This window comes from Notolepis coatsorum (assembly GCF_963971535.1).
Source record: "Notolepis coatsorum genome assembly, chromosome: 11".
NCBI classification, from domain to species: Eukaryota; Metazoa; Chordata; class Actinopteri; order Aulopiformes; family Paralepididae; genus Notolepis; species Notolepis coatsorum.
Window position 1 is genome coordinate 11,767,239 of NC_140175.1, and position 12,500 is coordinate 11,779,738.

At 46.7% G+C, this 12,500-nt stretch overlaps 1 protein-coding gene across 1 annotated transcript in view; it reads right to left on the minus strand.

Annotated features, from left to right (window-relative positions):
* The window catches only part of arhgef28a (Rho guanine nucleotide exchange factor (GEF) 28a), a gene marked incomplete at its 3' end in the record, with an annotated part of 121,132 nt that overhangs the window by 65,072 nt on the left and 43,560 nt on the right, over positions 1-12,500 (minus strand). The window contains exons 3-4 of the mRNA XM_084324183.1: positions 4,190-4,340; positions 1,515-2,455 (exon numbers count right to left, since the gene is read on the minus strand). Of these exons, the coding sequence (XP_084180309.1) occupies positions 1,515-2,455; positions 4,190-4,340 (1,092 nt within the window). The remainder of the gene's footprint in view (positions 1-1,514; positions 2,456-4,189; positions 4,341-12,500) is intronic.

Below are 12,500 nucleotides of genomic sequence, written 5' to 3' on the forward strand. Positions count from 1 at the left end.
GAGAGAGAGAGAGAGGAGATTTTGAGTGACACTTCCAAAGAAGGTCCTTGCGAGACTGTCCTTTTGAAGTGTCAGCGGGCGTCACATGCTGCTGGAGTGGCTCCGAACGGAGTCGAACGGGGTCAGAATAACACGTCTCGTATGGTTCCCTTACAGGCCCTTTGTGCCTCATAAAAAAGTGCCCTTTTTTCCATTAATCTTTGAATTTTTTTGCTTGCAGATCCACTTTACAAAGTGGAACAAAGGAAGATGTATAATTTGTATAATTATTAGGGATGTCAGATATTATCGGCCGATATTGGCATTCAAATGTAATATCGTAAAATATCGGTATCAGTAAAAAAAAAATTAAAATAACATTGAATTTTTTCTTTTTAATTTAAATAATTTTTTTAATTTCTTTAACCTTTATTTACCCAGGCAAGCAAGTAAGAACAAATTCTGATTTAATTTATTTGTCAAAAGTATGCATAATGTTGTGTTAATTCCACAGCAAGAGATATGTAATGTTAATTACCTGAAATTATTCAGTTTTTTGGCGGGGGGGGGAAACACTGCTTATATCGGTATCGGTTGATATCGGTATCGGAAATTAGGAGTTGGACAATATCGGTATATCGAATATCGGTAAAGAAGCCAATATCGAACATCCCTAATAATTATCTGTACTTTTTATTTTTTGAAAACCTCCAATAAAGAAAGTTATAAAAAAAAAATAACACGTCTCAGGGGGCGCAAAGACACAATGACATGCTTGAAGGAAGCTTGGAGCCACTGTGAAACCGATTAAAGGAGCTGTAAGTGGTTTTTTGTGTGTTTTCCTTTGTTAAAGTAAGTGGTCTATATGTTAGAATAATAGCTCTACATTCTGACAGCCGTCACTGCTATCAGAGGAATAGACAGTCAGAGTGACAAGCTACAGAAGATGGCCACGAACGATAGTACGAGTGATGAAGAGGACGAAACGGAACATTTCATTGCCCCGGAATAAAAAAAGTTTTAACTTTTACTTTTTTGTACTTTCTTTTTTTATCCACTTTTTCTCCTCTTTTTCTATTTTTCTCCCATCCCAATTTCGCTGTGCCAATTCTCCCCTCCCCTGTCTTGAACGTTGCTCGCATATGCCAACCACTGGCCGGTTGTAGGGAGGATAGAAGCCTTGCATCATGTGTCCCCTCCACGTGTATATTTTCCCTAACGGAGTTGCACTTCCGCGTTTGGTTTGCGCGATCTGATTGGCCACTGACGTTTTTTTCAGCGCCAATCGCGTTACTCCTAACAAACTGGTTAAGCTTGGCGACTCTTTCGAAGTCGCTCTCTCTTCGAAGTTGGTTAAGGTTAGGGTTAGTTGGTTAGGGTTAGTTGGTTAAAGTTAGGGTTAGGGTTAGGGCTAGTTGGTTAAGGTTAGGGTTAGGGTAACAGCCTGCTGGCGCGATTGAAAAAAACGTCAGTGGCCAATCAGATCGCGCAAACCGAACGCGGAAGTGCAACTCCGTTTTTACACCCCTGGTTACACGACAGTTACCGTCTTTAGGCTGGCTCCCTGTGCTCCTCCAGTGCTGAGGGTAATCCAGGTTCGCCATGGCCTGCGTTATCCTCTCGTCCAGCTCCCTGAGACCCGCGCCGTCCCCCGAGCCGGCGCCCCCATCTCCGCCCCCCTCTCCTGGGGACGAGACCTTCCTCAGGACGTCCAGGCCCCCGTCTCCGCCCCCCTCTCCTGGGGACGAGACCTTCCTCAGGACGTCCAGGCCCCCGTCTCCGCCCCCCTCTCCTGGGGACGAGACCTTCCTCAGGACGTCCAGGCCCCCGTCTCCGCCCCCCTCTCCTGGGGACGAGACCTTCCTCAGGACGTCCAGGCCCCCGTCTCCGCCCTCCCCTCCTGGAGACGAGACCTTCCTCAGGACGTCCAGGCCCCCGTCTCCGCCCTCCTCTCCTGGGGGAGAGACCTTCCTCAGGACGTCCAGGCCCCCGTCTCCGTCCCCCTCTCCTGGGGATGAGACCTTCCTCAGGACGTCCAGGCCCCCGTCTCCGTCCCCCTCTCCTGGGGATGAGACCTTCCTCAGGACGTCCAGGTCCCCGTCTCCGTTCCCCTCTCCTGGTGGCGAGACCTTCCTCAGGACGTCCAGGCCCCCGTCTCCGCCCCCCTCTCCTGGGTGGGAGACCTTCCCCAGGATGTCCAGGCCCCCGTCTCCGTCCCCCTCTCCTGGGGACGAGACCTTACCCAGGATGTCCAGGCCCCCGTCTCCGTCCCCCTCTCCTGGTGGCGAGACCTTCCCCAGGATGTCCAGGTAGCTCCGGGGACTCAGGCTGGCGCCGTTGGCTCCGAGATACTCGGCCACTTCCTGAGCGACGTCGGTGACGTATTCCAGAGAGGCTCCGCCCCCGCGCGGCTCGACTCCGCCCTCCGCGCGGCAGTAGTAGGACGTGACAGAGACGACCTCTGGGAGGTCATGACCTGTGTGGGCGAAGACGACCGGAAGATGACAAGAAAGTCACGTTAGGTTTCTGTGGCAAAGAGGTTTTTTAAGGGAATCGTGTTTCAGTACATTGATTAACCTTACTTAGAACTAGGCTCAAGACTAGGGGAGACAGAGCTTTCTCCACCGCAGCGCCTAGACTGTGGAACAGCCTCCCCCTCAGCGTACGGACCGCCCAGACCGTGCAGGCTTTTAAATCACTTTTAAAAACCTACCGGTTCTCCTTGTTTTACTGTGTCCTACCTGTTTTTATTACTTTCATTGCTTTACTATGTTTTTAATCTTATATCTTGCATCATATTATTTTGTTTTTATTACTTTCATTGCTTTATTATGTTTTTAATCTTATACCTTGCATCACATTATTTTGTTTTTATCAACCAGCCTGTGAAGCACTTTGGTGCCAGCTGCCGCTGCCTGGAAATGTGCTATATAAATAAAATTGACTTGACTTGACTTGACTTACTGAAGTTAGCCTGTATGGCAAGCCGTTTTAGCTTTTATTCCAATTTTCGAGCTAGCTGGGTACCCAGCTAGTTTATTTGCTAAATTGTCCTTGTGAATGAGCTAGCTAGGTACCCAGTTAGCTCGAAAATTTTAATAAAAGCTAAAAACGGTTTGGGGGATGCAGTAAATTGCTTTCTGACATGTCTTTACCATGCTTTTTGTAAACTGTATGTACATTATACCATTTCAGCGGAATTTTGTCGCAAGGGAACAACTTGAAGTTGGTTTTTCCCTTTTGGCTTTGGTATTAGCAAAACACTACGACGGGGAATAAACACGGGTCCACTCACAGTGTTTGTTATGTCATCAAGTTGAAACCGCCTCTTATCTCGGTGTCGGATTTTACATGAGAGGAAGTTCTTCTGTACCAAAAACCACTAGCCTGGTATCAGCCTGACATCTGACACCAAGAGCTGTGTTCTGTGTGTTCCTCTTAACCGTCTGTAGTGTGGTAGTGAAAGGGTTAACCGTCTGTAGTGTGGTAGTGAAAGGGTTAACCGTCTGTAGTGTGGTAGTGAAAGGGTTAACCGTCTGTAGTGTGGTAGTGAAAGGTTAACTTTCTGTAGTGTGGTAGTGAAAGGGTTAACCTTATGTAGTGTGGTAGTGAAAGCTTAACCTTCTGTAGTGTGGTAGTGAAATGGTTAACCGTCTGCAGTGTGGTAGTGAAAGGGTTAACCGTCTGTAGTGTGGTAGTGAAAGGGTTAACCTCCTGTAGTGTGGTAGTGAAAGGGTTAACCTCCTGTGGTGTGGTAGTGACAGGGTTAACCGTCTGTGGTGTGGTAGTGACAGGGTTAACCGTCTGCGGTGTGGTAGTGACAGGGTTAACCGTCTGTAGTGAGGTAGTGAAAGGGTTAACATTATGTAGTGTGGTAGTGACAGGGTTAACCGTCTGTAGTGAGGTAGTGAAAGGGTTAACCGTCTGTAGTGTGGTAGTGACAGGGTTAACCGTCTGTAGTGTGGTAGTGAAAGTGTTAACCGTCTGTAGTGAGGTAGTGAAAGGTTAACCTTCTGTAGTGTGGTAGTGAAAGGGTTAACCTTCTGTAGTGTGGTAGTGACAGGGTTAACCGTCTGTAGTGTGGTAGTGACAGGGTTAACCGTCTGTAGTGTGGTAGTGACAGGGTTAACCGTCTGCAGTGTGGTAGTGACAGGGTTAACCGTCTGTAGTGAGGTAGTGACAGGGTTCAGACAGGTACTCAGAGACGTACCAGGGGCTGTGAAGGACAGGGAGAGCCCGTCCTCCGCCCTCCTGGCCTGGGTCACGTGGAGGAGCCTGGAGCCCTCCAGAACCACGTAGCACTCCGTGTCTTCAGGAGCCATGTCCGGATCACTCCACAGCACGCGGGTCACCACCTGCCCCTGGAGAGAGAGGGGAAGACATGCTCTGTTTAGAAGAAGAACTCTTTATTTGTCATGGTAAATGGCTGCTTTTTTTTTTTTTTTTAATATAGCGCTTTTATCCAAATCGCTTTACAATTTGTTCCTCACATTTTACCCGTTCACTCACACATTCACACACCGACGGCGGAGGCGACAATGCAAGGTGCCAACATGCTCATCGGGAGCAGTTAGGGGTTAAGTGTCTTGCTCAAGGACACATCGACACGCTGCCCGGGAGGAGCGGGGATCGAACCGGGAACCTCCAGATTGCCAGACGACTGCTCTCCCTCCTGAGCCACTGTCGCGTCATGCAGATTAGGGCTGCACGATTTTGGGAAATAATCTAATTGCGATTTTTCTGACAGATATTGCGATTGCGATTACATTTGCGATTATAATAATAAAAAAAAAAAAGCAGCCCCACAGAGGTTTATTGTAAAATGCGGCTTGCATCTGGCCTACGCTGTGGGTCTGTTCGAGACACCGAGCCTGAAAACGTTTATTTTTACCTGTGAATCGATACCGGTACCCAACGGTACCTTTTTTTCTGTACTTTACTCTCCCTCTCTGAAGTCTAAACTTCCCAACACACAATCTAAAACCCCTTACCTCCCTCTCCCAAACCGATCTTGTATCTCAATGGGACTTCCTGGTTAAAAAATATATAAAAGTAAAAAAAATTAATCGTGCAGCCCTAATCTGTTGTGCATGTTTTTCCATTGAGTTTATATTCTGGAGGGGAAACCCTTGCGAGCACACGGGGGGGGGGGGGGGGGGGACGAACTCCACACAGAAAGGCCCGGGAGATCCCCCACCTGGGTACCTGGCAACGCGGCCACCTGGTCCCCAAGCGGGAATTGAACCCAGGACCTTCTAGCAGTGAGGCGACAGTGTTAACCACTACATCACCACCCTTCTTGTTATTCCAATCATCCTTATTATAATCGTACTGTTGTTTTACCGCCATCGCATCCTCTCGGGAGTTCAGGCGTTTTATACGTCGCTCCCAGAGATCTGGAGACCAGAGTAACAGCCACGTCGACACACCCGCTGGATCAACACATCCCCAGGACTTCTCAAGGCAGCGTTGTAGTCGAGTCACTAGATCTCGAGGTCCCCAGTGTTCGAGTCCGAGTCCAAGTCACCAAAGAAGAGCCTGAGTCAAGTTAGAGTTGAATCCCCGTTACCCTAGTCCGAGTCATCAAGGTTGAGTCCACTCCTCTCTGGCAGTCAAAGAGCTGACGTACAAATAAAACAAGGTCTACATTAAACATAAATGACACAGCGGTCACTGTTTCAAAAGGAGTTTATTAACTTTGTGACACAATAGCCAAACAAATGCACTAGCCATCAATATCTTATGCCTTAATGATCAGGGCCAATGTACAGTTTCTACGTCAAATGTATATACTCTCTTTTCTGGACACTTTTTGTATCACAAACAGTACTGTATTTGCAAATCTGGTATGTCATAAATGTATAGATGTAGCAGTACTGACTATCTGTATGTCGTGTATCAATGTCATATATGTTATGATGAATTGAAAATGGGGGACCCTGATGTAAACAAGACTAAAGTCTTTCTCTGGTCTGCATCCCCTTAACAATTGTATGTATTGAGCTGTACTGTACTGTATACCCATTCTGCAAGCTGTTAATAAAGTTTTCAATCAATCAATCAAAGCCTATTACAATTTTCTTTTTTGGAACATTGGAACTCTCTTGTGGAGAAAAGGTTACTTTCTTCTTTCGCCTGCAGCAGGGAAGCCTTTTGATTATTTTCAGTAGTTTTTTCCTACATTTCCTGCACTTCCTGGATTGCGAGGGGCCCTTCGGAGTTAATGACGGACGGAGAGAAAGAGCAGGGGAAGAAGAGAGGGAGGGAGGGAGGAGGAGGGGAAGAAGAGAGGGAGGGAGGAGGAGGAGGAGGGGAAGAAGAGATGGAGGGAGGAGGAGGGGAAGAAGAGAGGGAGGGAGGAGGGGAAGAAGAGAGGGAGGAGGAGGGGAGGGAGGGAGGAGGAGGGGAAGAAGAGAGGGAGGGAGGAGGAGGAGGGGAAGAAGAGAGGGAGGGAGGAGGAGGAGGGGAAGAAGAGAGGGGGGGAGGGAGGAGGAGGAGGGAGGGAGGAGGGGAAGAAGAGAGGGAGGGAGGAGGAGGAGGGGAAAAAGAGAGGGAGGGAGGAGGAGGAGGAGGAGGGGAGGGAGGGAGGGAGGAGGGGGGGAAGAAGAGAGGGAGGGAGGAGGGGAAGAAGAGAGGGAGGGAGGAGGGGAAGAAGAGAGGGAGGGAGGAGGAGGAGGGGAAGAAGAGAGGGAGGGAGGAGGCGGAGGAGAGGAGGGAGGAGGAGGGGAAGAAGAGAGGGAGGGAGGAGGAGGAGGGGAAGAAGAGAGGGAGGGAGGAGGAGGAGGAGGAGGAGGGGAGGGAGGAGGGGAAGAAGAGAGGGAGGGAGGAGGGGAAGAAGAGAGGGAGGGAGGAGGGGAAGAAGAGAGGGAGGGAGGAGGAGGAGGGGAAGAAGAGAGGGAGGGAGGAGGCGGAGGAGAGGAGGGAGGAGGAGGGGAAGAAGAGAGGGAGGGAGGAGGAGGAGGGGAAGAAGAGAGGGAGGAGGAGGAGGAGGAGGAGGGGAGGGAAGAAGGAGGAGGGGAAGAAGAGAGGGAGGAGGAGGAGGAGGAGGGGAGGGAAGAAGGAGGAGGGGAAGAAGAGAGGGAGGAGGAGGAGGAGGAGGAGGGGAGGGAAGAAGGAGGAGGGGAAGAAGAGAGGGAGGAGGAGGAGGAGGAGGAGGAGGGGAGGGAAGAAGGAGGAGGGGAAGAAGAGAGGGAGGAGGAGGAGGGGAGGGAGGAGGGGAGGGAGGGAAGAAGGAGGAGGGGAAGAAGAGAGGGAGGAGGAGGAGGGGAGGGAAGGCCCCACCTCTGTGTCATTCCCACAATGGGGAGTGAGCTGCACGCTTCTTTTAACACCAGAACACCTTCTTAGAAGGGTGTTAGGAAGCATCACTAATCACCAGACCACCTCCACTCAAAGCAACCTCTCTCGCTCTCTCTCTCTCATTCTCTCTCTCTCTCTCTCTCTCTCTCTCTCTCTCTCTCTCTGTCTCTCTGTCTCTCTGTCTCTCTCTCTCTCTCTCTCTCTCTCTCTCTCTCTCTCTCTCTCTCTCTGTCTCTCTGTCTCTCTCTCTCTCTCTCTCTCTCTCTCTCTCTCTCTCTCTCTCTCTCTCTCTCTCTCTCTCTCTCACCATCAGGCCAAACGAGCACATCTCCTGATACACTAGTCATACAGTTACTAGGCAAGCAGCATGGATGCTCCGGTGAAAGTTATCATTTAATTGATGTGACGGTTACAAGCAAACGGAAGACACTGGTTGAAGAAACTTGGCTTGGCTTCAAAACCAAATTTTCATCAATACTAAACAACATGGCCCCCCTAAGAACCACCAGGGTAAAAAATCGCGCGGAGCCGTGGATGCACACTGAAATACTGACCGCTATGAAAGCCAGAGACAAAAAATGCTCTGAGTTTCGTAAAAGTCAGTCAAAGCTTACCAAAAGCACGAGCAGTGAACTCCAAGACCACGTGACTGAACTCAAACTAGAAAGAAACAGACTAAGAAATGACGTAAACTCCATGATCAAAACTGCTAAAAAAAATTTCATCAATGACAAAACCGAGGAAAACAAAAATAAACCATGTGAACTTTGGAAATTACTCAACAATCAACTAGGCTGCAGTAAAAAACTCAAAACCAGGTTCTCAAACATAAACATAAAGACGGACAACACGCTCATCACAGACAAGCTGGATGTAGCCAATTACTTAAACACTTTCTTCACAAACATAGCCACAACACTGGTAAACAAACTACCCTCCCACTCAGGGCAGTATGGGGTAGAACACATAGTAGCATACTACAAGAACCTAGGCGTCCACAAAGACGACTTCAAACTGGAAATAGTAACTACAGATGAGGTACTCAAAAAACTGAGCGCCCTCCAACCAAACAAGGCCACTGGCCATGACAACATCCCCTCCAAATTCCTCAGAGACTCAGCAGCAGCCATCACCCCAGTCATCACACACATAATAAACCTCTCCATAAAACAGGGACACGTCCCCAAGGACTTCAAAATTGCGAGAGTAACACCCCTGCACAAAAAGGGCAGCAAATTAGACCCGGGTAACTACCGCCCTGTTTCTATCCTTACATCCATCTCGAAAGTCATGGAAAAAATAGTATACGAACAGATCGAAAAGTACCTCGCGGAAAAAAATCTAATCTACGAATTCCAATCTGGCTTCAGAACATCCCACTCCACTGACACATGCCTTCTCTACTTGAACGACCACATCAAACAAGAGGTGGACGCGGGCAAATACTGCGGCATGGTCATGCTGGACCTACAAAAGGCCTTCGACACTGTCAATCACACCATTCTGATTGACAAGCTAAAAGCAATTGGTTTTGATAGTTTATCAGTGAGCTGGATACAATCCTACCTGGAGGGGAGGGAACAGATGGTGGAAGTAAACGGTACACTATCCCCCCCCCTCACAGTGAGCTGTGGTGTTCCACAAGGAAGCATACTAGGACCGCTACTATTCCTAATTTATGCAAATGACATGTCGTCAGCTTGTGACTGCAACTTGTTCCTGTTTGCGGACGACTCAGCCCTGCTGGTCTCTGACAAGAACAAGTTACAGGTTGAAAAAGCCCTCAGCTCGGAACTAGGCAAAATCTGCATATGGCTCGCCGACAACAAACTATCATTACACATGGGCAAAACAGAGTCCATTCTCTTCGGTTCAAATAACAAACTCAGCAAGACCGACGGCTTCTCGGTTACAGTGGGTGACAATATTATCACAAGGAAAGATGAAATTACCTACCTGGGTTCCATCCTAGAGGCTAATCTTTCCTGTGACAAAATGGCATCCAATGTAATAAAAAAAAGTCAACCAACGAACGCGATTCTTGTACCGGATCTCCTCTCTGGTAAACAAGAATACCCTGAAGACTCTAGCAGGAGCACTCATTCAAGGGTACTACGACTATGCTTGCACCTCATGGTACCAAAGCACCTCAAAGGCACTAAAAAACAAATTACAAACATCTCAAAACAAGCTAGTCAGACTACTACTTGACCTGACTCCTAGAACCCACCTCACCCCTGCCCACTTTGACAACCTAGGATGGCTTAGAGTAGACGACAGAGTACAGCAACTTGCAATGGGCCTGGTCTACAAGATACACTACGCGACCAAGGTACCCATGTACATGTCAAAATACTTCCCAAAGGTCAGTGAATACCACGATCACAACACCAGAGGAAGCTCCACAAATCATGTAAAACCCAGATTCGGATCAAACAAGGGACTAAACACGTTTCGCAATTATGCCACATCAATGTGGAACGCCCTGCCTAAAGCTGTAAAGGAATGTGAATCACTACCCACCTTCAAAAACACTCTCAAAAAACACCTACGTGAGACTGCAATTCGAAACTGGCCCCTACAAATGTCCTAACCTAGTTGTACAGTAAATGACCAAGTAAGGCTTTGTCAATATTCCAATGTACAGTGTAAAATGTGTGTGTGTCCCCTTCCCAACCCCCCCCCCCCCCCCCCACCTCCAATGTACAGCCCTCACCCAACCCACCCAACCCCACCCCACCCAACCAACCTCCTCCAATGTACAGTTTCTATGCCAAATGTATATACACTCCTTTTCTGGACACTTTTGTATCACAAACAGTACTGTATTTGCAAATCTGATATGTCATAAATGTATAGATGTAGCAGTACTGTCTATCTGTATGTCATGTATGTCATATATGTTATGATGAATTGAAAATGGGGGACCCTGATGTAAACAAGACGAAAGTCTTTCTCTGGTCTGCATCCCCTTAACAATTGTATGTATTGAGCTGTACTGTACTGTACCCATTCTGCAATCTGTTAATAAACTTTTCAATCAATCAATCAATCAATCAAGACTGAAGATTATTCCCCATTTGTTTCAAGTACCTCGGAGTCCACATATCCCAGGACTTGACATGGACCACACACATTGACAGTGTTGTGAAGAAGGCACGGCAACGCCTCTACTTCCTCAGGCGCCTAAGGCATGAGAACTTCTACTCGTGTACAATAGAGAGCATCCTGACTGGCAACATCACCTCCTGGTTTGGGAATAGCACCGCACAAGACCGTAGCAGACTACAGAGAGTGACCCGTTCAGCCGAACGCACAATTGGAGGGGGGCTTCCCACTCTCCAGAACATTTACAACAAGCTCTGCAGGGGTAAGGCTAAGAGAATGATCAAAGACTCCAGCCACCCAAACAACTGCCTCTTTGAACTGCTGCGGTCAGGCAAGCGATACCGGAGTCTCATGGCAAGCACAGAAAGACTCAGAAGAAGCTTCTATCCACAGGCCATCAGGATGCTCAACGAACAATAACACTATGTAACAACCATCAAATGCACTCACAGCACACACATCCACACGCACACACTCACTTTAAACAAACAACACACTGCAGCACCCACTCTCCACACTTTAGATCACCTAAACACACTTTATATTTATTGGTAAAGAATTTGCACTACAACCCATACCTCATTACACCTTACTGTAAATTGTACCTAAATTGTACCTCATCCCATTTCTGCTTTGCACTGTATAGTATATTAGTATATTGTATAGTATATTGTATGGTAACTCAGTTACTTCTACTCTGCATTGAACATTGTACATACTGAACACATGTGTCTACGTACTTGACTTCTATTTTATACTTGCTATACTTATTTTATTTTATACTTATCTATTTTTGTCTAGCACAGTCTCTGGAGCGTAACAGAAAGAAGCATTTTGTATAAAAGTATTCTGTACTTCTGTATGACAACTAATAAAGAAACTTGAACTTGAACTTGTTGTAGAATGTTCTGTATTTTACTCTGGTAAAGTCAAGTGTTATTTCACATGCTGTGCATGTTATTGTTTTATGTTAAGCTAACATGGCTTATGTTTTCTCATTTATTAAGTTGTCACGGTGGATTTGGAGAAACAAGGCTTCAAATAAACCAGTAGCAAGAAATCCACTTGTGTCTCTGCCTGTACTTTGAGGGAATGATAGATTCATAGTCTGGGTCTGTTGAGACTGGCAATATTGTCACAAATCATGTTTCCGTCACCTACCCAGTAAAATGTTGTCTGTGAAATGAATGGCTACTGTGACTCCACTGTATGGTTTAGTATAGTATAGTTAGTATAGTTACATATAGCATAACTGTATATTGTATAGTATTGTATAGTAGTGTATATAGGACTCATTACATTTCATTCGTAAGCTTAGCATTGAATTGTATTTTATCTTAGTACCTTTTATCATGTCTGAATGAATGAATGAATGAATGAATGAAAACTTTATTTAACAGATTGCAGAATGGGTACAATACAGTACGGCTCAATACACACAATTGTTAAGGGGATGCAGACCAGAGAAAGACGTTTGTCTTGTTTACATCAGGGTCCCCCATTTTCAATTCATATCGACATTTATGACATACACAACATACATGACATTTATGGCATAGGGACATACAGGTATTTAGTACTGATACATTTGTGACATAAACGGTATTCAAATATACAGTACTGTTACCCCTAGATCCTGACAGAGTATATACATATGATGGGGAGGGGACTGTACATTAAATGGCTGCTTTTTTATATATACATTAGGAGGTGGTGGGTGGGTGGGAGAGAGATATACATACGGTGGGGTGGAGACTGTACATTTGGAGGGGGTGGGTGGGTGGGAGAGAGATATACATACGGCGGGGAGGGAATATATACATGCGGTGTCATCTATTCTATTTTATTCTATTATTATTTGTATTTTTTTGCACAATCAAGGCGGGCATGGCCACCTTCATTTCACTACATGTCTCGTGTCTGTCTGTATGTGACTAATAAATCTCTTGAATCTTGAATCTTGGACAAAGGTTATTCAGATAGAATGCCTTTCTCCTCCACTGGAGAGATCTAAATATGCTTCTACAGTATGTACAGTATAGCTGGCAAAAGAAAGAGAATCAAGTCCCTTTGACTTATGACATGTTAAACATGGGCCCCCAATCCGCACACAT